The sequence below is a fragment of the Quercus robur genome, chromosome 9, assembly GCF_932294415.1.
Source record: "Quercus robur chromosome 9, dhQueRobu3.1, whole genome shotgun sequence".
NCBI lineage: Eukaryota > Viridiplantae > Streptophyta > Magnoliopsida > Fagales > Fagaceae > Quercus > Quercus robur.
Window position 1 is genome coordinate 19731156 of NC_065542.1, and position 21447 is coordinate 19752602.

The 21447-nt window shown below is 34.4% G+C and overlaps 2 protein-coding genes across 2 annotated transcripts; one reads left to right on the top strand and one right to left on the bottom strand.

Moving 5' to 3' along the window:
* The first annotated feature begins 518 nt into the window (after positions 1–518).
* On the top strand, positions 519–6880 carry LOC126699280 (uncharacterized). Its single transcript, XM_050397008.1, has 14 exons — positions 519–990; positions 2009–2142; positions 2253–2402; positions 2519–2630; positions 2785–3088; positions 3763–3976; positions 4163–4252; positions 4391–4646; positions 4810–4922; positions 5648–5746; positions 5835–5882; positions 6020–6130; positions 6262–6352; positions 6480–6880. Exons 1-14 carry the CDS (start codon positions 696–698, stop codon positions 6584–6586), a joined length of 2124 nt encoding a protein of 707 aa, XP_050252965.1. The 5' UTR covers positions 519–695; the 3' UTR covers positions 6587–6880.
* A 675-nt stretch (positions 6881–7555) lies between these two features.
* On the bottom strand, positions 7556–20558 carry LOC126698912 (mitochondrial intermediate peptidase, mitochondrial). Its single transcript, XM_050396422.1, has 17 exons — positions 20303–20558; positions 20111–20192; positions 19409–19461; positions 19261–19315; positions 17217–17355; positions 17073–17127; positions 16699–16921; positions 16331–16426; positions 13754–13873; positions 13518–13643; positions 13179–13334; positions 12339–12455; positions 10616–10741; positions 10438–10505; positions 9087–9222; positions 8813–8978; positions 7556–8204 (listed from the first exon to the last, which is right to left on the bottom strand). Exons 1-17 carry the CDS (start codon positions 20506–20508, stop codon positions 7954–7956), a joined length of 2175 nt encoding a protein of 724 aa, XP_050252379.1. The 5' UTR covers positions 20509–20558; the 3' UTR covers positions 7556–7953.
* Positions 20559–21447: the final 889 nt, after the last annotated feature.

Genomic DNA, 21447 nt, shown 5'->3' on the forward strand with positions numbered 1-21447 from the left:
TGGTTAAATTTATCATACAAATTATCTTCAACATTGACCAAAAAAAACTTATATTATGTATTAAGCAATTGATCAGACATTCTTTCAGGGGCTTGGGTTTATTGAATAAATTGAAATGGATAGCCCAAAAAAATGAATGAAATATAAATGGATAATTAGCAGCATATTTCTGGGCCAGGTGCAAATCAGACATTTGGGCTGTTTGGTAAGCCAACTTAAACTCATATTTTTATATTTTAAATAATTTTACACACATTTTAATACATTTTTTTACCAACACATATATCAAAAACACTCCAATAACATTACTCAAACCCTTTTTAGAAACGACACTGAGATTTTGAGAGTGATAGAAGAATCCCTCACTGTTGTCGTGGTTCATTTCTTTCCTCACATTCACCAAAAAAAAATAATAAAAAAAAAATAAATAAAAAAAAGTTTCCAAAACAAGCACTCTCAGACTCACAGTTCCTCACTCTCTCCCTCATACACACAACACAAACACAAAATCTATTTAAAATCAATTCTCCACCATACACACGAAACAATTTCATCTCCTTCTTCAAATCCAAATCCCTCTTTTTTATTATTATTTAAAATAAAATAAAAAATCTCTCCTCTCTCTTTTTTCAAATGGACATTCAATTCCAGTATTCCACACTTCACTTCTCTTCTATTTCTTTCCTTCTCTCTCGATGCCGCTTCTCAGTCTCACCACCACCATTTTCCCGCACTTTCCCTCACTTTCCTTCCTCCCAAACACTCGCCTCCTTCCCTCTTCAACTCCACGACTCGCTCGCCTCTCTCTCCGTGCCAAAATCACAGAGACTGACAAAAGAGAACCGAGAAATGGTGTTGCTTCGTCCTCCTCGTCGATCCTGTGGTTCAAGCACGACCTCCGCGTCGACGATCATCCAGGCCTCATCGCCGCCGCCTCCAATTCTCAATCTCTCCTCCCTCTCTACGTCTTCGATCACCGCATTCTCTCCCGTGAGTTTCACTTCACATCCATGCATACATACTTACATGTGTGTGTGTGTGTGTGTTTATATATATATGTGCATATATAAGGAATTGTAATGGAATAGTGAAATTGAAGTTAGCTATGGTATGGATTTGCAATTTTGGATTTTAGATTTGGAACAACTAAATTTGGATAGGAACTAATTGCGTTTGGTTGTAGAAACTCATTGATTTTGTATAATATGATAGCAATGTATTCCAAATTTTGATTTTGTATAATATGATAGCAATGTAGTCCAAATTATGTCTATGAATTGAACTAAGTACAGAAGTGAATGTAGCATGTCAAGGTGAAATTGATTGAAGCATATACCAATGCTTGGCTTTGTATTTATTTCATACTTGTTGCTCAAAAACTTAGATGTGGTCAATTTTGATTAGTTTGTTGACGATTCATAGCGAGTCGCAAAGTTTTGGGACTAAGGCTTTGTTGTTGTTGTTGTTGCTCGAAAACTATACACCAAGATCTATTATATATTGGTTCTTAATATTTAGATCACTTCTCTTAAACATGTAACAAAACTTAATGGCTAATTAGGCCAAAGGAAGTTAATCAATTTACTTGATTAGTAAGTAATAAATAAGGTCATACCTAATGCACACGGCTCCCACTTTATTGGGACAAGTTCACGGATTCAAACTCATGACCTGCACTTAAAGATATATTGGTCTTGCAGTATCATATATTTTTTTCATGCAACAGTCCTTGCTCTCTCTACATTTTGTTTGTATATGAGAGAGAGAGAGTCAGTTAGTGACTTAGTGAATATAATATGAATGAGAGAAATGGGAAATTAAGCATTCTAGGAGGAGTGAAGAAAAGACAGATTTAAGAAAATCCAAAAGAATTTGGGATGCAGATGCTACGTTAGAATAACAGCTTAATAACTTTTGCAAAGCCTCTGTTTTTCATCATACTATTTGCTTTATTTGAGTGTTGATATGAGTGAAACTTGGTGTGTTGATTATTGCAATTAATTTGCAGGTTTTTCTGATGAAATGCAAGAAATGGTTCTCTTTGCAGTGGAGGATCTGAGAAAGTCACTGAAGGAACTGGGTTTGGATCTGATGATCAGGTTTGGCAGTGCAGAAAATGTCATTCAAGAACTTGTGAAAGAGGTTGTTACATGTTAGGTTTGCTTATTGTGATATTTAATGATCCCAGCATGAGGAGTACTTCAACCACTCATCGATTGTTTTGTTAAATTCATCACCGAGGATTCAAACAGGTGAAAGCTACGAATGTATATGCTGAAGAAGAAGTAGAGTATGATGTTCGCGTGATTATGGATGTAGTGAGGGAGACCTTGGAAACAGTGTATTCTGAGGAGAGGAGCGCAAGACTTGTGCTATGGCAGACTCCATTCTATGATATAAAGGTAATAATTATGTTTGACTTGCTCCAATTTTGGCTGGTTATCTGAAATTTCAATATTGTTTTATTAAGTGTTGAATATGTATAGTAATTTGTTCATTCATGATTTTTTTATTATAGACCTTGAAGGACCTTCCTGCATCACATGATGACTTTCAGAAACTTCAATTCTCTATAACTTCACCGGCTCCACCCCCAACATTACCTAGTGCAAAATTGGAACTGGATTGGGGTAAGCTCCTAAGTTGTTAGCATTTATGCATGAACTCATCTTCTCTCACTTTTCCTTCCTCTAAAACCTCAAACTTTAGATGTTGATTTCCCAAGAGTTGCTAATATGCAATATGACTAATGCTAAGGAATATGATAATTGTGCTATGAATTAGGTCCTCTACCCACTTTTGATGTTTTGAAGGAATTTATGAATAAAAATGGATGCAATCCACAAAAAGGATGGAATTTAATCAAGGAGATGTCAGCTGAAAGTATATTGCAGAAGAAATTACGGAAGCCTGATAAAAGCAACGGAAATGATTTAAGGGTAAGCCGCACCCCAAGAAAACAAGTAGATAAATCTGCTTTTGTCACACAAAAAGGAAATATTGTAGGAGGTGGGACAAACACCGTTTTAAATGCCTTGGCTGCTTACTTAAGATATTTGGAGGGAACTGCTCGAGATGACTGGCAGGAGTAAGTGTTGATTTATTTTATCTTTGGACTATACAGATGATTGAATATGAATTTGACTGTGTCATTATATATATATAGTTAGTATTTGCATGTGAGGTGTTTCATTAACCTAGGTCTTATTAATCTTGTTGAGTGTTTATACGAGTGAAGGTGTTCTTCTCTTTGTAATCTTTGAATTACTTTTTTGCAGGAAAAGTGTTTCCAACCAAAAATAAGATGATTTTTCCTTTTCTTTTTTCCCTAAATGTTGGGGGATGCACAACTGTATTAGAAACACTTAGTTTGATGCTTGGGCTTCAAAGGGTTCAGGCATTGTTTTTTGTAATTGAAGTTTGATGCGTAATCAATTTTGACTACTTCCTTGGCTATTGAGACCTCCTATTGATTAATTAGTTTCAGCTGGGTAACCAAAGGATGTCATGTTTCTATTTTTCCTGGTATGCCTTAGTGAATGATTGGATTTTATTTCATATTCTATGATTTTGAAAGGAAAAAAGTTCTTTGATGGATTGAATTAGCAATTTAAAATATCACATGCTATTAAGACTTTGGATGTACATGATAACCACTTTTCCCAAAAGTTTAAGCTGATAGTAAAGGGTGATTTAATTACTTAATAATCATTCGAACAGTACATTAAGGGACATGTTCTTTTTGCTTGATTTCTTTTGCAGGGTACATGAACAGGTCCGCAATGCTGAAACTCGGGATGGGGCATCATTTACAGCACTCTTTGGCCCTGCCCTTTGTCTTGGCATCATATCCAAAAGAAGAGTGCATTATGAAGCTATCACGTATGAGAAAGATCGAAATGCTGGATTTCTATCTCCTTTTGGATATTCGGCAGTCACTATTGGTGCAGCAGCTGATGCTGTCTGCTCAATGGAGGTGTTAGTTTTTACAGTATTCTGTATTGGTGATATTTATATTGTAATTTATTTGGTGTGGCTCTATGATATGTACCTTTCAAGAATGTTAGTTATGTGATGAGCTATGGTTTTTCATAGAAATAATCATCTCAATTTTGTGTTTGTGTGTGTGTGGGTTTTAATTTCATTTATCTATTTGTCACAGTGGTATTGGCTCATGTGTCTAAAAAGTCTTGCAAGTTACGATGGAAGATATTCAATTCAAATTTGGAGATGGAAGGGCCATCTAATTCAGGTATGCTATTGGAATATCATTCGCACATTTTGGTAATTGGTTTCCTGTGTTATTTTGTCAAAGTGATTTTATGCCTATCAAGATAGGCTGTATATTTATGCAATTTAACCTTCCATTGAAGAATTATTCTTTTTTCAGTATACTGTTTTCGGTCATGAAGGTCCTGCCATTCTTCTTGTGCATGGTTTTGGTGCATTTTTGGAACATTACCGTGATAATATATATGGTATCGCTGAAGGTGGAAACAGAGTTTGGGCCCTTACAATTTTGGGATTTGGCAAATCAGAAAAGCCAAATACTGTGTACACTGAAGTCATGTGGGCTGAATTGCTCAGAGATTTTATTGTTGAAGTTGTTGGTGAACCAGTGCATCTTGTTGGTAACTCAATTGGTGGTATGTCCTAAAGTACATCTGTAACTTGCATAAAACATCTGCTCTAACTCCTCTCTCTCTTTCAAATGTACGGCACACATGCATATACACTGTTATCATGTCTCTCATATGTTTATAATTGCCATCTGTTGGTAATCTAATTGTTACCATCATCTTTGTCCAGGTTATATCGTTGCTATTGCTGCTTGTTTATGGCATGCTTTGGTAAAATCCGTTGTCCTTATCAATAGTGCTGGCAATGTTATTCCAGGATACTCTTTTGTGCCATTCACCAAAGTAAGTCTACATGAAAACTATTTAAGCTCTATACCAAAAAGATTTATATCAAAACCTTTTGAGTTATTTCTTTGTTATGTGTGATAACTGATAACTGCCAATTTTGCTCCATCTCACTGTTAGATCAGTATTTTTATGAGTAATATACTGCTCATTCTCTAACAGTAACAGTTCCTATCTGAACTTGCCATGATTTTTGCCTGTTGCAATAAAATATTTAAATGTTGACTAGATGTTTATTGAAACAATTACAAACTAAGAATTACACTCAATTCAGTTCTTTCGTATGGCCCTCCAAACATGAAGCATACCAAACAATGTTGAGACTGGTACTATTTAAAATGAAATATCCTTTCCATCATATTCATGTTTAGGTCCTATTTTTATATATACATGTATGTATTTATAACTGCATGAATATTACTGGATGGATTATGTATGAGTATGCATTATAATGTAAAGGAATATGCAAGACGAGATGGATGGGGGAAATCAGCCTATCATTGAGATACAAATCAAAGGATTATGTATGTCAGTTATAATTATTATTTTGCTAGCCTAAAACTTAGACCAGGTGCTAAATACTGTATTCTAGGGCTATTTTATTATTTCCAATGTACTTTAAGCCAGCACTTTAACTTCGCTTCACAGAATATTTTCATATTACATTAGTCCGGTTGTAATATTTAAATATTTCATGTATTAGTCATTCAAAATTGTTTCAGGAGAGACAAACTTCAGGGGCTTCATGGTTGGGTGCTCGACTACTTTTGTTCTTCTTGAGGTTGAGACTTAAGGACATAATGAAGAGTTACTATCCAACTGTAAGTATGGCTTCATTTCTGTGCAAACTTTCAAATGTTGCTTCTGGAAGTTCTGTGCCAGTTGATCTTACTATGTCTTGCTTTGCAGAAACCAGAACGAGTTGATGATTGGCTAGTTAATGAAATGCTAAGAGCAGTATCCTCTTTAATTAATGGAAATTTCATATATTTTTATCAATATGTATAACAATCAGTTATAACTTCTAGTTCCTATAGACTCTGAAGAAAGAAACATGTCTGCTTTAACAAAAGCGTGACCTTAACATAAATTAGTCATATGATCCTGGTGTGCCAGTGGTTTTGGAAAGTATATTCAGCTTTAATCTCTCAATTCCTTTAAATTTCCTCTTGGAAGGAATTGAGGAGAAGGTTTTAATTATACAGGTAACTCTTGACTTGCAGAAAAGAGTAAACAACCTCTCTCAGTCTCTCTGGGCAGTGTCCGTGAAAATGACTTCTTACTTGTTTATCTAACTTTTTTTCCTCCTTTTTACGTCAATTTTTTTTACTACCAGGGGATGAAAGATCCAATCTCTGACTCAAAGTCTAAACTGGCTATGCTTAAAGAGCATTGTGCAGGAGTCGCAATCAAGGAATTGGATGCGGGTAACTAAAAAATTTATCCTGAAAATTTCCCACTTCATTTTTTTCCCGGTCCTCCATGGGCACTGGTAAAATAGTATTGTACATTCCAATATGATCAAATTTCTTGTTTTTGATGTTGATATCCCAGGCCATTGCCCTCATGATGAGCTGCCAGAAGATGTGAATTCTATGATCTGTGAATGGGTAGCATCAGTCCAAAGTAAACTTCCTGCTGAGAGCCTTTCACAGATATAATTGGTGCTAGGCCACTGTCCAAAGGGAAAAAATTTCAGCTTTTGGCCTCATTTCCTATTTGTTCCTTATGTCCTTTGCCATCATTTTTTTTTTTTTTAACCTTTCAATTTCATTGAAATTAATCAATCATCCATATTCAGATCATATGAGCCAGGTCAAAGTAAAATAGAAAAGAGAAATTGGTTATTTATAATATAGGTCCAAACATTTGATGACCACCTTTAAGGTAAATGTTCAATTGTATTTGTTCACAATAACTGTCTCTAATCTCATCTCCATAACTCTTAATTTTTAGATTCTCATTGCAAATGATTTTCAACAATCTGCGGTAAGCAGGAAGAGCTCTCCCCTTTAGGTGAGCCCTTTCAGAAATGACTCGAGTGTAAATGCATCGTGTTATGGTATGAGACCAATGAGACCACCCGTACACAATGGAGCTTGCCACGGGATTCATACCATTATGCCATATACTTCATAATAATGATCTATATAAACATGGCATGTTAGCAACTATGTCAGTAAATTAAATATTCCGTAGGAAATAGGAGTAACCGAGTATGGAATAACAAATTTATTTGCCATCAACAAATATAAGATCTTTTTTTAAAAAAAAAAACTAAAGATAAAAAGTGGATAAATTTATTTTTATTTTAAAATGCTCTAAGTTGATATAAATGCTCGATTTGCTCATAGCTTGTATTTAAACAGAAAAAAAGTGTACCTAAAAGTGTGCGCGCAAGTAGTTAGGGTTTGATTGTTGGGTCCGGCCTGTGTCCAGTGAAAGTTTTCACTAGACACATGTCCACTCTTGGACACATGTCCAAATCTTGCTGTGTCCAGTGAAAATTCATGTCCAAATCTTGCTGTGTCCAGTGAAAATTTTCACTGGACACAAGCCTTACCCTTGATAGTTACTGTTGTTTAAACACAACATATATTTTCACGATATTTAAACAGCGTTACTAGAAATTTCTTACCAAGCAGGCCTTTAATTACCCAAAAAATAAAATATTGTACATACAATCACTAACACAGCAGCCCTTCTGTTTCTAGCCTCAAAAGAATTAAACTTAGACACATTCCTTTTAGACAAAGAATTAGTCTGAGTCTCCGCACATAGTCAAGCATTTTGCTAGAAAATTGTTTCCCTTGCTCAATTTGATCAGGGATGTCACCATGAAGCAACTCCTGGCGACATCTTTACAGAAATCACCATCACTCCACATCCGAGCAGCTGCTTTGTACCTCCAACCTCTCCCCCTCACAACCCCTTCTTTCCACCTTTCCTTCCTTTTTCCTCTGTTTAGTTCATCATCACTGGTTGATTTTTCAATTTTGAAATCCATGCAGTGACAGGGGAGCTGCTCTTAAATATTTTCACCCAGTTTCATCTCCTCACAAAGACTCGTTATGTCAGGAACAATTCCTCCATTGCAATGCCTTAAAATACCTTCTCCTACAAGACCATTCAACAAACTAGCTGGTTCTCTGGCTCCCCCATGCTGTAATAGAATTGTTCTTAGAGCAGTCCCTGTGGTTAAAGATAATGGATCCTCCCGGCACAGCTTCTGCCATATGGTGGCAGCAAAACATTTGGCATACAAGTAGCTATAATAACCTAAAACACAGTGAAAATTAATCTTATAAGAGGATGAAAGGATTAAAAAAATATCAAAATGAAATGCAGCAGGATAAGAAGATAGTGGTCTACAGTTTTCGTTCCAGAATCTAAAGCATGCCCTAGCCACAAAAGCAGTCCTTTTTTTTTCCCCCAGTCATGATCATTTTACTGGGTAATCCATTTTCAGAGAGAGATATACATATCTTACACATATTTTTATATGGTATAAAAGGATTACTTGCAACAGCAAATTGGAGACTTCTTTATGCAAGTTAACATTTTATCATTTCCCTAGGAGTAAGTGGAAATGGGGTATTATCGGATCCATATTTCCCACAGTTTCATTAGAACTTTCACAGCTCTAGCCAGGTCCAAGCACTCAGATAAGATAGTGCTAACATTTAGCATACAAGAAGCAAGAATCAATGGAAACAAAAATATGGCAAGTACTTTTCCAGACAATATATATCTCCACTCCACAAATGAAGATAAGTGCTACTAGCCAAGAAAACCATTAGTGTGTTCAAGATTATTAAGTGACAACCATTATATCAGATTTTCAATCTCCAATGCAATTCTAGAAGTTTGAACAATTACAGACGTACCTGCACCATAATTCAGGAGGTGATTGAATCGAGTCTGCCAATGTGTGCCCTCCACATGGTTCCAACTAGTATATTGTCTTTTCAGATCTGCAACAATAGAACTTGTATCTCTTGGAGTAGCTGGCTGTTCCCCAAAAAGTGTCTGATCAATTAGGGCATAGAAAATCTGACAAAATGCATACAAACAAGCAACAATTTGTCACTGTTTCATTTTTTACAAAGATACATTTGCTTAAAGGAATTGTAGATTTATTTTGGCCTTAGAAATGTAAACCTGACGTTGCAATTCAGTTGCAGCAAACATCTTTCTGGCACCCTGCATTGACTTGACCAATTTCTCAGGAATTATTTCACCAGTTGAATAATGTCTAGCAAATGTCTTCAAGACTCGATAATCCCATGCAAAGTACCTAGACAAATCACCAGAATATGAGGGGCTCACTACTATCAAGGCAATAATCCACCTACAGCTTCACCATACTTGATACATGAAAAATTCGTAATAGCATTAGGATACAAACATACATATGAATGTATGATGATTGCAACAAGGGTTTGAAGAGGATAAGCAGATGAGGTGTTTAGGTGTTCCCTCTTCCACTAGTAAGATTCAAATCAAATATGCCACAGTTTGAATGCAAAAGGCTTAGATTTGTTATATGATGTCAGATGCAAACTGGAGGGAAAAAAGGTTATATGATGTTAAATCTGCTGTTCTAGTAAGTTGAACTCAATCATGTAATCTAAGGTTTCCACAATAGAATAATCATTATTTAAAAGATTACTTAAATACAAGGGTGATGACGATGATTTTAACAAACAAAGGGTGGAAAGTTAAATTTTAGCATGTCATAAAATTTGTATTTATGTATTATTTATATATATATATATATATATAATGGGGTGTGCATAAACTTTATTCTCTCCCTTTGCCAATAAGACACTATCCGATGCATCCCACCATCAAAATTACAGCATTGATTGCATTATTAATTTGGCATGTAACTAGGTCACCCTCAAACAGCAACTTCTCTCCCCCCCATAAGAAAGGGTGGACAGTAAGGTCATGGGTTCAAACCCACTAGATGAATGTGTAAACTTAAAAATATAAAATAAAATAAAATCTTATCCCCCACTAATTATATAAAATTTATGTTCATATATTTCCCATGGACTGGTTAATCCCTTGTCAGGAAAGTAAGTTCTGCAACAATTCAGAAAAAACACACTACTGCATGGTAGCATAACAAGTAGCACCTACTAAAACTATTCAAATACATTGTATTTCATATTGTTAAATTACCAATTGTCCCAAAAGCTTAAGTTATTCAGATATGGTAAATTTAATCATTTAACCACAATTCCAACGCTTCCCCTCACATGCGGGCTGAAACTACCTTTAATAGGTAAGGCCCAACACATGGGATTTTAAATGGAAGGTAGAGTGGAGGACACAAGGATCGAACTCAGGATCTCATGCTCTGATACCATGTTAAATTACCGATTGTCCCAAAAGTTTAAGCTTTTGGGACAATCAGTAATTTAACACATTTTTATAGCAATCTTCATAAGCTAAAAGGAAAGTATAACAGTTTATATTCGGGTAATTTCAGCATTCTACTCACTCAAAGAGATTTGAAGGTGTTTCAGCTAAATCAAGAACCACCCTGGTACCAGAAAAATGCTGGTAATCCTACAAGATCAATTGAAAGATGTGTTATAAGGTAAACAATGCTGATATGGTTTGCTTGTAGTAAGGTAATAATAGAATCACTTATCAAGAAGATAATAATGGTGGAATACCGTTCGTGAGAGTAATGAATGAAGAGCATGTCCAAACTCATGAAAAAGAGTTTCTAGTTCCCAATGGTTAAGCCTCGCAGTTGATGAATTGCGTGAACCAGAAAAATTGCAAACAAGTGCTACAACCTGCAGAATCATCAAAAACCAAAGCTAATCAAGATGTAATAGTATAACTTAAAAGATCATCCAACGACTTTATATATAAAATTGAAATCATGTATCCCAATTACACACATTACCCTGATAAAAAAATTTTAAAAATTTAAAAAAAAAAAAAAAAAAAAAAAAAAAAAAAACCCACTGGGTGTCAAATAACAAATGCTTTCCAGTTCAAAGGTAACGGATGGAAAGAGGTAATACTTTTTTGATAAGTCACTAGTCACTACATCTACCCCCTTACTTTGTACATCACATCAAGTCTAGATCTCATGTACAAGCCACTACATCTATCCCCTAGACTTTGTCCATCTTCCAGAAAATGAATTCCCATATTGTTCACATTAAAGAAGCCATTGCCTCATAGATGTTAAGAAATCAAAGGAGACATCATCAATACTGTAACCTACAGTTCATGTGTTGATAGTAAAACAACTATATATATAAAATACATATCAAGCATAATTACATTCTTTCGTTCTTTTTATAAGTAAATAAAATGCATTTAAAGTGCAAAAAAAGTGGGGTGCAACTCTAGTAAATGGGAAGTATGCAAAAAAAGTGCCGTAAGAGAAAAAAAAATGCAAATGAAGTAAAAGAAAGACATCTAAAATTCAGCTTCTATGAATGCGAAAAATCTGCTGAAGAAGGGCAGCCAGCCAGCTTCCATCATATAAGGACCATAGGAATAAGGAGTTCAACAAAGAGCACATAAAAATGCAAAAGACTGAACATATAGTGAATTGAGGGACATGCTCTTCTTTTTCTTAGTTAAACCTCTTACATACATGTACAGTAATTGGTGTGTCAAACATATCTGTAGTACCCACATCCATCAATGATTATTTCATGTGTATCTCAAACATTTCTTGCATCCATGAACATAAACAGCAAATCATCAAACATCATTTTCAAACTCAATTTCGACACACAGGTGCAACATTGAAACCATGATGATCATGATATGTGCCACTACTTAAGGTCTATTTGGTAAGAAAGAGAAACGGAAGGACAAAATAGAAGGGAAGGAAAATGAAGAGTAGGTAGTCATTGAATTTTGTTTAGTGGAGGGGAACACAAGAATGAGTGGTAAAGTTGGTGGGTGGATTTTCAAATCTCCTTTGTTTCTGTTTTAACCCAAAGATAGGTTTAGGCAATAAAAACGTGGAAGTGATGAGGGCATTGTGTTCTAATCAGCTTCACCCTTATTCCCTAAGCATGCAAGGGTATAACAGCAAAAGACTAAATTTAATTATCTTTGCTTCAATCAAATATCAACCCCTTAAAAAAAACCACCTTGCCTTCTATTGCTCCCTCCTAATTTTTCCCTTCTTCCAAATGGAGACTGAGAGACCTCAGAATTCATAAACCTCAAATAATTAGGACAGCACCAACATCCATCAATAGTTGCTAGATGTTATATACATATTCATGTAACTTTAATTATTGACAATAGCATCTGGGGCAAGTACTAGTGAACTGATAATTAAGGATTGATTGTATGTAGACAAAAAACAGAACATGTAATAAACCTTGACTTGAAGAATCATTATCTATTTTTACATACGGGAAGTTGATACTCTGTTTCAGAAATCCTGCGGCCCCCTTTGATTGCAAAATGAGCAAAACCTGGATATTTCCCCTTCCTTGAATACAAATCAAGGTACAGATACCCCAAGTCACCCTGAAACATAAGTACAATAACATAATTCCAGAATAAAATATGTGGAAGAATAGGCAAACATATTCAGAAATGCACGAGTGAAACAGCAAATAATATATGAAATCATTTTAGAGAGAGAGAAGAAGAAGAAGAAGAAGAAATAGCAGTCACATGTGAAGTTTGCATTATGGCCAAGCATTAGTTGGTCTGCCAAATATGCAGGCCTCTAGTTTTAAGATTAAATGCCTTGACCTCATCAAGGGCCAAGACAATTGTGGTCATTATCTCTCTCAATTGTGATTGCTGCAGAAACCCAGCTGTGACTGCAATAGTTCTTAAACCTCCCTCCTAAATCTATAATGATTGGCTACATGCCTAGACCCTTTCTTCAACCGCTTCCAAAGCTCATGCAACCAAAGTTGTTACAGCTATTTTACTCGAAAAATTACATAAAACCATTTTCTCTTTTCTTCCGTTATCATTTCCTTCATTTATTTGCTTACATTCTTTTCTTTTAACATCTTAAAAGTTATAAAAACAAGCAGATGTTGCCTTAAAAGTTATTGAGAAGTGATTTGGGAATTATTTGAAACTTCAACAATTCTCATAAAATATATTGTATTCTACACAACAGACTCAAGATACATAGATATTGTTGTGTACATTTGAAATTGCTCACAAATTACTTGAAAGTTTTTCAAGACAGCAAGAAGAATTTACACTTCCTATCATTCATGTAGATACCTCTTCAGGATGATGAAGAGACAGTTTAAGCACATCTTCATGCCATGATTCACCTGGTGCCAGGGGAATGCTATGAAATGTTGCACCAAACAATGACTCCACCATTACTTTCAAACCCTCTATACATTGTGGCAAAGGAAAATATGAAGCTACAACCTGCAAATTTGAAAGAATCAAGAATAGAATGTTTCAATAAAAAAAGCAAAGTGATTCTCAGGTCAAGGTCAAGGATACAAAAAAACAAACTTAACATTGAAAGTTTCCAATCACCATAGAAGCAGCAAAAAGGAACCCTGCCCATTATATGACATGCAAAACAAACTGGAGTGCAAGACTTACAGAAGAATCCAAGTTATAGGTGGAAGATTTCATCAATGCTGTGTAGTATGCTTCATCCCATGGCTCCAAATCTCCAGATTCTCTTCCACTTTTTTCTCTTTTAAAATCCCTAATTTTCCTAAACTCCTAAAGTGAAAATAAATGTTTCGTTAGATTACAAACACTGCAACATATTTGACAGCCATTATGAGTAGAAACAGTTCCACACCTCAGAATGTCTAAAAGGAACATCATACCTCATCAGCTCTGGGCCGGACCATCTTACCAATCTCATGCAAAAAGGACATCACAACCGCTGGTGATGAAGCCATGTTAGGCTTCATGGTAAACTCAGCATAAGATCTGTACCCCATTATCTGCTTTCACCAATAGTAAGAAAAGTTAATGGCTTACTAACATGACAAAACTCTCAGTTTTTTTATTGGTACATAACGTAAAACTTACAATCAGGTCATATTTACCATGCAATGAATAAAAATATGTTTTCATTCAACTATGAATATAGCTCTATAAGAATTTAAATGAAGTATTGGCTAAGCTTCACTTTTTCAATGCATCAATTTTTTCACTCAGGATGTGTACAATTCCAGACAGCTAATTGTCCATGAACATTGCAATAATCGTAAGTTTAAAAACAATATTGAATATCATTTGATCAAGTTCGTAAACCACATAAGCTTTTAAACATAATAATGAAATCAAAGTTAATAAGTGATTTATATCCCTTACTGACCAACAAAATCAGTCCATATTCACCATATAGAATCTCTCACACTTACCAGTTATCATCCATGCATGCCAACAAGGATATCTAAGCAAACAACCACAAAAATCAGAAATCTGTGCCCTCCACCTTGGTTAGGTATCCACTACATTCCCGTGATTATTTCTCTATTATTTAAATTAATCTACAAGCTTTTATTAACATATTATCAACAACTTTAAATTTTAAGAATTCTGATACATCATCTAAAACATCGGAAAGACAACATAAAGAAAATAGTACATAATACATGTATAATGTCTATTATCAAGCACAACCCAACATAATCATGTACAATATTAGGTTAATATGTTAAGATCGTCAAACATCGCCCAACAATTCAGTAATGAAGCACAACAGAAAACTCAACATAGAAAAGGTTAAATTTTTAACCAACTGTAGCAGATATTTTTCTCTTTTTTTTTTTTTTTTTCTTTTTTGTTTTTGATAAGTAAAAGAAAGGGGTGCAATACGAGGACTTCCCAGGAGAACTGCAGCAGAATGATTAAATCTTACAAACACTACCTATTATGGTACATATTTTACACATTTTAGTATGTATCCTATTACCTTAACATGATTGCATGGATCTTGTGAGACACTTCCTATCCCTTAAAAAGTTTATGTGCTAATTTATTCTACAATAAAATTCAAAACATAGGCTTATTTAATCTAGTATGACTAGGTTTACATGAAAGATGATTTGAGAGCTCTAAAATGCTCTCTTCTTCGATTCTATAAAGAGACATGAGAGGCATAAATTTAAGGCCAAAACTACTTAGTTAATGGTTCTTTCTGCTTTATTTCTAAACTTTTACGGTCCTTGAAATTTTCTTCTCATTAACAAATTTTTTTTATGAACTTCTCATTCATAGAATTTAAAATTTCTTTCCTCATGATGTTTCACCAATTTCATTATTCCATATATATTTCGGCATAACACAGTAAGACCTAGAGTATGAGCTTGAGAAACTTGCATGACTTTCTGTGGATTAGCCATCAACAACATAATGTTTTGTTCTTTCTTTTCTTCCTTCATTTTTTATTCGATAAAGGTAAAAGTTAGCTGCAATATTACAATGGGACCCATGAATAGTATCAAAAAGTGCAATGGGGCCATAAATAGTAGCAAAAATAAGCTGAATAGTAAAATAAGTTAGCTTTTTAATTTGAAGCCAAACGCATGCTTAAAAATGAAATTTTTTTTATAATCAAAGTGGGTATATACCCGAAGGTACAATAGAAGAATCATTTTCTATTCAGAACAGATCATGTTATGTGTTAAATCATTTATTTTATTTTATTTTTGATTGATAAGTTACACATGCACCCAAAGGGTCTTGAACCCATGACCTCACCCTTCCCCTAGAGCATAAGGGGAGGAGATGCCAGCTAAGCTAGAGCTCATTGGCATTATGTGTTAAACCATTTTTAAGGATGGATAAAGTTTTAATTAATATAATAACTTAAACAATAGTTTAAATATCTGCAGATTATTTGACAAAGTAATGTAGTACCAATGACATATTTTATTGTTCTTTTTTTTTTTTTTTTTTGGGTGATAAATACATATCTTGTTGAATTTGTATCAATGGCATAAATTACAGGCTATTGCATATTTCATTTGTCATATGATGCTTTTTGAATACACAAATGCGCACACACAACTTCACAATGCTATACATAAGTTGACCACCTTTTTTAAATAGGCAATAAACTTTTAATTATGTATACATATGTATATACTGTACATAAGTTGGCTATAAACATTTAGAACAGAAACCTCAGCATGCTGAAGTAAGGCAACAAAATTTACCCAGGTTTTAGATACCACCTTCCAGTCATAATGTATAACTTGTCACCAGCTAATGTGTAATTCAACCGGGCAAAAAATGAGTGAATAAAGAAAATTTATCCAATGTGGCAAATTTAAAGTGTCAATTTAAAGGTCACAATAAATTCAAATACAGTAAGTTCACAAGCATATTCAATAAAAAGTGATACCAAATAAAGCCAATAACTGTCAGATGCTGCAAATAAGGTAAAGAACCTGAGCTAGCTCATGGCGGGTAGCTATAAGCTTATCAAGAATGCCAAGGTTTGCAACTGGGACAGAGTTTCCTTGGATATATGCCATTTTTCTAACCTGGAAACAAATACATGGGAAAAAAGAAAATAAATATTATTAACTACAGCTAGAAAGTGGCAGCTAATGCAAAAAATGCTCAGTTATCTCAAAGGGGTCCTAAGTTCTTTTACTAAGTAAAACCATACAAGAAACTAATAATACAACAAGAGTATTAAGCAATTTGCCAAATTCTAGCAACCATAAACCAGTGTCTGGCTAAGTTCATCCAAAAGTATGCAGAGTCTATATCAAAATTACCATATTTTTTTTCAAAATACAATAAAAGCTACCTCATCATCTGATACATGTTGCAGAACAGAAGATAAATTCTGTGGGTCTGTAGTTATTCGAAATCCCTTCTCTTTCATGGTGTCCCTTGGCAACACTGTTTCCCTTAATATACCAGGTGTGGAACGGTAGATGGGCTTGAGGAGATGGTGCACACTTTTAGGCATGCGCGAGGAAGGAAATATATCCACAGAACCTGGGTCAATGATAATATTTTCATTGAACCTGACCAAAACCAAATACATACAAGATGGAACGCTGTCAATTTGGCAATAATTTGGACGGTTAATGACTACTCTTGTGTCTCTCATAAGAGAACTATAATCAGAGAGTGTCAACAAAGCAATGTGAAGATTGATTAAAACATCATACTTACTCCCTGCACAACTGAGATATTTCTATATTTAGCTGATTCACCCGATCTAATTTATCTGCAAAGCAAAGGAAAGAATAACTTTCAAAAAGAGAAAATACTGGCTGTGATAGCAATGGATGTCAACAACTAAAAAAAAAAACATACCAGCAGAAAGATGGATTCCACCCCTCTCAAAGTCAACACGTAGGTAATGGGCTGCCCTTTGAGCTTCTTCCGTAAGCAGATGATTCTCTTGCTCAGCTTTTCTGACTGCATCATACAGAGTATGATTTGTATTTAGATACTGCATGCAGCAGAAAAATACCAAAGCGTCAATGCAATAGCTCATGACCAACAAGCATAAAATTATGACATTGACAACATGTCCAAACCATAGCTGCACCAAGGTTAAATGAGTCTTCATCAACTTTTAAACTTTTCTTCTTGTATTTGCTAGAAATGGTTTCCTCTTTTGTAATTAAAATGTTTATCACACATTTAGGATATTTTGGCAGTTAATTTAAAATTTTCAATATTTACATGAAATCTGAACTTAGGATATCTAGAATAAAAGAAAAACATAGTTTGATAACTGCGAGCTGAGAAACCTAAGTGACACAAGACAGTCAATTAAATTTTTTTGTTTTTTATTGGTAATTACATGCACTTGGAGGGTCTTGAACTTACAACCTCACTGATGTGATTTGAGCTTGAGCTCATCCGCTAAAATCAGACAGACAAGGCAGTCTATAAGCCAAGTCAGGGCAGGCTAGATGTAAACTTGAGCTTGGAAATGGGAATTATGAGTTTTGCTTGATAAGAATATAGATGGGCTTTTGATAACAAATAAAGGTCAGAATAGAGATAAAATATTAAAAGATAAGTTTTAAGGTGTCTCATATCACTAGAACACAAAAAGAGTTTCACTTCTTGATATGGGATCATATGGAATTTTGCCACCATGGGGTATGGCATCTAACCACATGCAAAATGAAGCAGGTGCAACAGTCATGCACAGAACTCACTGCTTAAGTGACAAGCTACTGCCCTACATTTACTGTCAGTAAGACCCTCACAAGCTATACTTAAAGCTTGCTCTGATTCAAATGTGCGCTCAATTACAGTTTGAAGGGTAAAGACTCTACTACTGGTCAATCTGGCGGCAATTTTCTTTTAATTCGATCGACCTAATAATAACAACAGGTGCTACATTGGTGCGAAAAGCTTTGAGATTCCAGTCCCCTTTATGATTGCAGTCCAAAGTGCATCCCAGTTGATCCCATATGAGGGAATAAAGAAGAGGGCTAAAATAAGCAATATTAGAAAGTGGCTGATAAACTTGGTTCCACCAAAGGCTTCCATCCAAAGGCTTCCATCTTTAAGTATGAACTCTAAGGTTACAGCAGTGACAGTGGCTCTCTCTCTCTCTCTCTCTCTCTAAAAACCTAGCTTCCTCTAAAACCTTATCAATGAGGACAATTCGCTTCCCCTAATGCTTTTGATATTCAGCCAAACATGGCATATCATTTCACTAAAGTGCAACTCGAGTTCAGTACTAAAGATGGTAACATCTATTCTAAAAAAACGTTCACACAATGAATCAGTAGTTCAGAACTTCAAGTTGTCTCAAAGCCAACTACAAGAACAATCAAGAATTTCCAATACAAAATCCCTAAAAGTGGGCACCCAACTTTCCATTTAACATATGGTCTAAAGCTTTGATATACTTGTATAACAATATCACCACAACATATGAGACTCCAACTTAATAGTTGTGCAGCCAATCAAATCGTTTTTTTTTTTTTTTTTTTTTTTGACATAATCAAATTAGATAGAGAAAAAAGCCTCAAAGCTAAAAAGTGAAAATTAGTTCCGGGGAATGCATCAAAAAGTTACAAAACACTCATTACCCATTAACCAGCAAGCCAAAGTATATTGTCATTATCAATAATATCCTCTGCTGTAACACATTATCGCCCAAGCTACCACTCTTCACCATAGTTAACATCAGATCTTAGGCTCATCTTCTTAATCCTCTTAGATGGGCCGTATTCAACATTTTGTCATTAAGATTTTGTATTTGTTCACGCACACACAAACATACGATGATAATATAAAAGTTTACAAGCATGAGAACAATGACAGAGAAGAAGCTGCAAAATACTTATTATGATTTATCCGGAAATAAATAGATTGCCAGTCACCTCACATGTAGATACTCATTGATTCTCATTGATGCCTTGTTAGCCTCCTCGACGAACTCCCTGATTTACCAAAGCAACAAAACACAAACACATTAGAATGATTTTTTTTTTTTTTTTTTAAATCTTTATTATAACATTAGACAAATAATCAACCTGTCTGGATGAGTATTTCTACAAAGCTCCGCCGAGTCAACCACCGAACAAACCTATCAAATCCAACAACAAAAACAAATAATAGCTCTTTAAATATCGAATAACAATACAACATAAATATCAATACAAGCATACAGATTCTTCTTTTAAAATATACTTCTCATCTGCGAAATTAGGTCCAAATTCGATTATCATTTTACAATTTAGTCCCTAGAAGACTAAAAGATATCAATTTAGTCTTTTTGTTGAAAAAAATTGCATAAATATCAGGCAGATTACATAACCTATAATAAATTTAAAAGAAAATAAACGAAATGGACATATTATTACATAACCTATAATATTTCAAAGATAAAAATTGAACTCTCTAAATTTCAATGGCAAAAAAAATTAGGAACAAAACTTGGTTTGATATAGCTTATTTATGTTTTCATTAATTTATTTTACTCAAAAAGTTGTGAATAATCAAATAAGGTAATTAAGTACTTAAATTTTTAAATTTAAAAAAAAAAAAAAAACACACACACACACACACGCACACTGTGTACACTATTTTCATTGGCTTATTTCACTTTAAACAAGCACAAAGCACAGTCAAACATGAACAGTGAAGTTGATGAAAAATAAGCTATTACTATATTCAAAGTGAAACAACAACAATAACAAAAACACGTACACACATATATAAAATGATGAAAGTACCGTATCGGAAATTTCATCCATAGCTCGGATGATTTCGGAGGACTCAGGCATGGCTGAGATGTATGAAACAAGCTCCGTAGACCTAACAATAATACAAACAAAATTTATTCAAAAATAAATAAATAATTTAAATAATTTCACAATGATTTAGAAATGCATTTTTGAAAATCAACGTTTATAAAGAGAGTGTACCTTTCGATGGCTTCGTCGACGAAGCGTTGAAAGCCATTGGGAGATTTCAGATGATCGAAGCCGTAGAGGCCGGTGGAGGCTCCGCTTTGACGTGGAGCGACGACGGAGGTGTAATAATGTCGGGTCCGGGCAGGATCCGAATTACTGGATCCGATAAATGGTTTGCAACGGAGATTTGGTGCGATTCTACGGATTAGGTGCCACATGATGGTTCTGTTATTGGTTGAAAGTGTAAGATGAGAGTGTTTAAGTTGAACTTTGAACTTTGAAATTTGAAAGTTTTCCCAAAAAAAAAAAAAAAAAATTCATTTTTCTCCTTTCTTTTTTTAAGTAATAGTCAATTTAATCCCTATTATTTTTAACTTAGAGTCAATTTGACTCTTACCGTAACTCATTAACGAAAAATACCTACATGGTTAGTGGTGTGCTTTATTGTCATACGCATGGCAAAAAATATATATACAATCAAATATTTAACATTTAAAATGCCACTTAAGCATTTCAATAACAACAGAAAAATCCATGTCAGACCAAAAAATAATCTGAAAAAATTAATTTTAAAAAAATAAAGAAATTTTTTTTTTTTTAAATCCTTAATTTCTTTAATTTTCTTGTGTCTTCTTGCACTTTCTTAGCTACCAAACACAGCCAAACAATACACCAATCTGAAAATCCCAACCAAAATAAAATATGGACATGGTTCAAAGCCCATAAATAGAGATTTTCTAGCAGCTACAATAAGCCCATTTTATGTCCCACAAGCTCCATATATGTTCTGGGATCAAAAGAGATTTCCTCGTAGATTCCCAAAGCACGTAGGACTTGAGAGTGCTGTTCTGGATGACATAAACCATAGTTGTAGCAGCTAGTTGATCAAAAAATGAAGTCCTAGTGGATGAGAAACTCATCATAAACAATCAAAATTAAACACAATCTAATTGGCTTAATTTCATATTGGCCTCTACCAGCTTATACCCCATAATTAGAGGGCAGCCAGGGACGAACGCAGGATTTTAAGCCGGGGGGGGCTAGAGATAAGCAAAATTTTTTTTTTTTTCAAATACGCATCCATATAGTATTAATAAATGATCAACCAAGACAAATACCCAAAAATCATTGTTTCTTAGTATATTAAGATACAATCT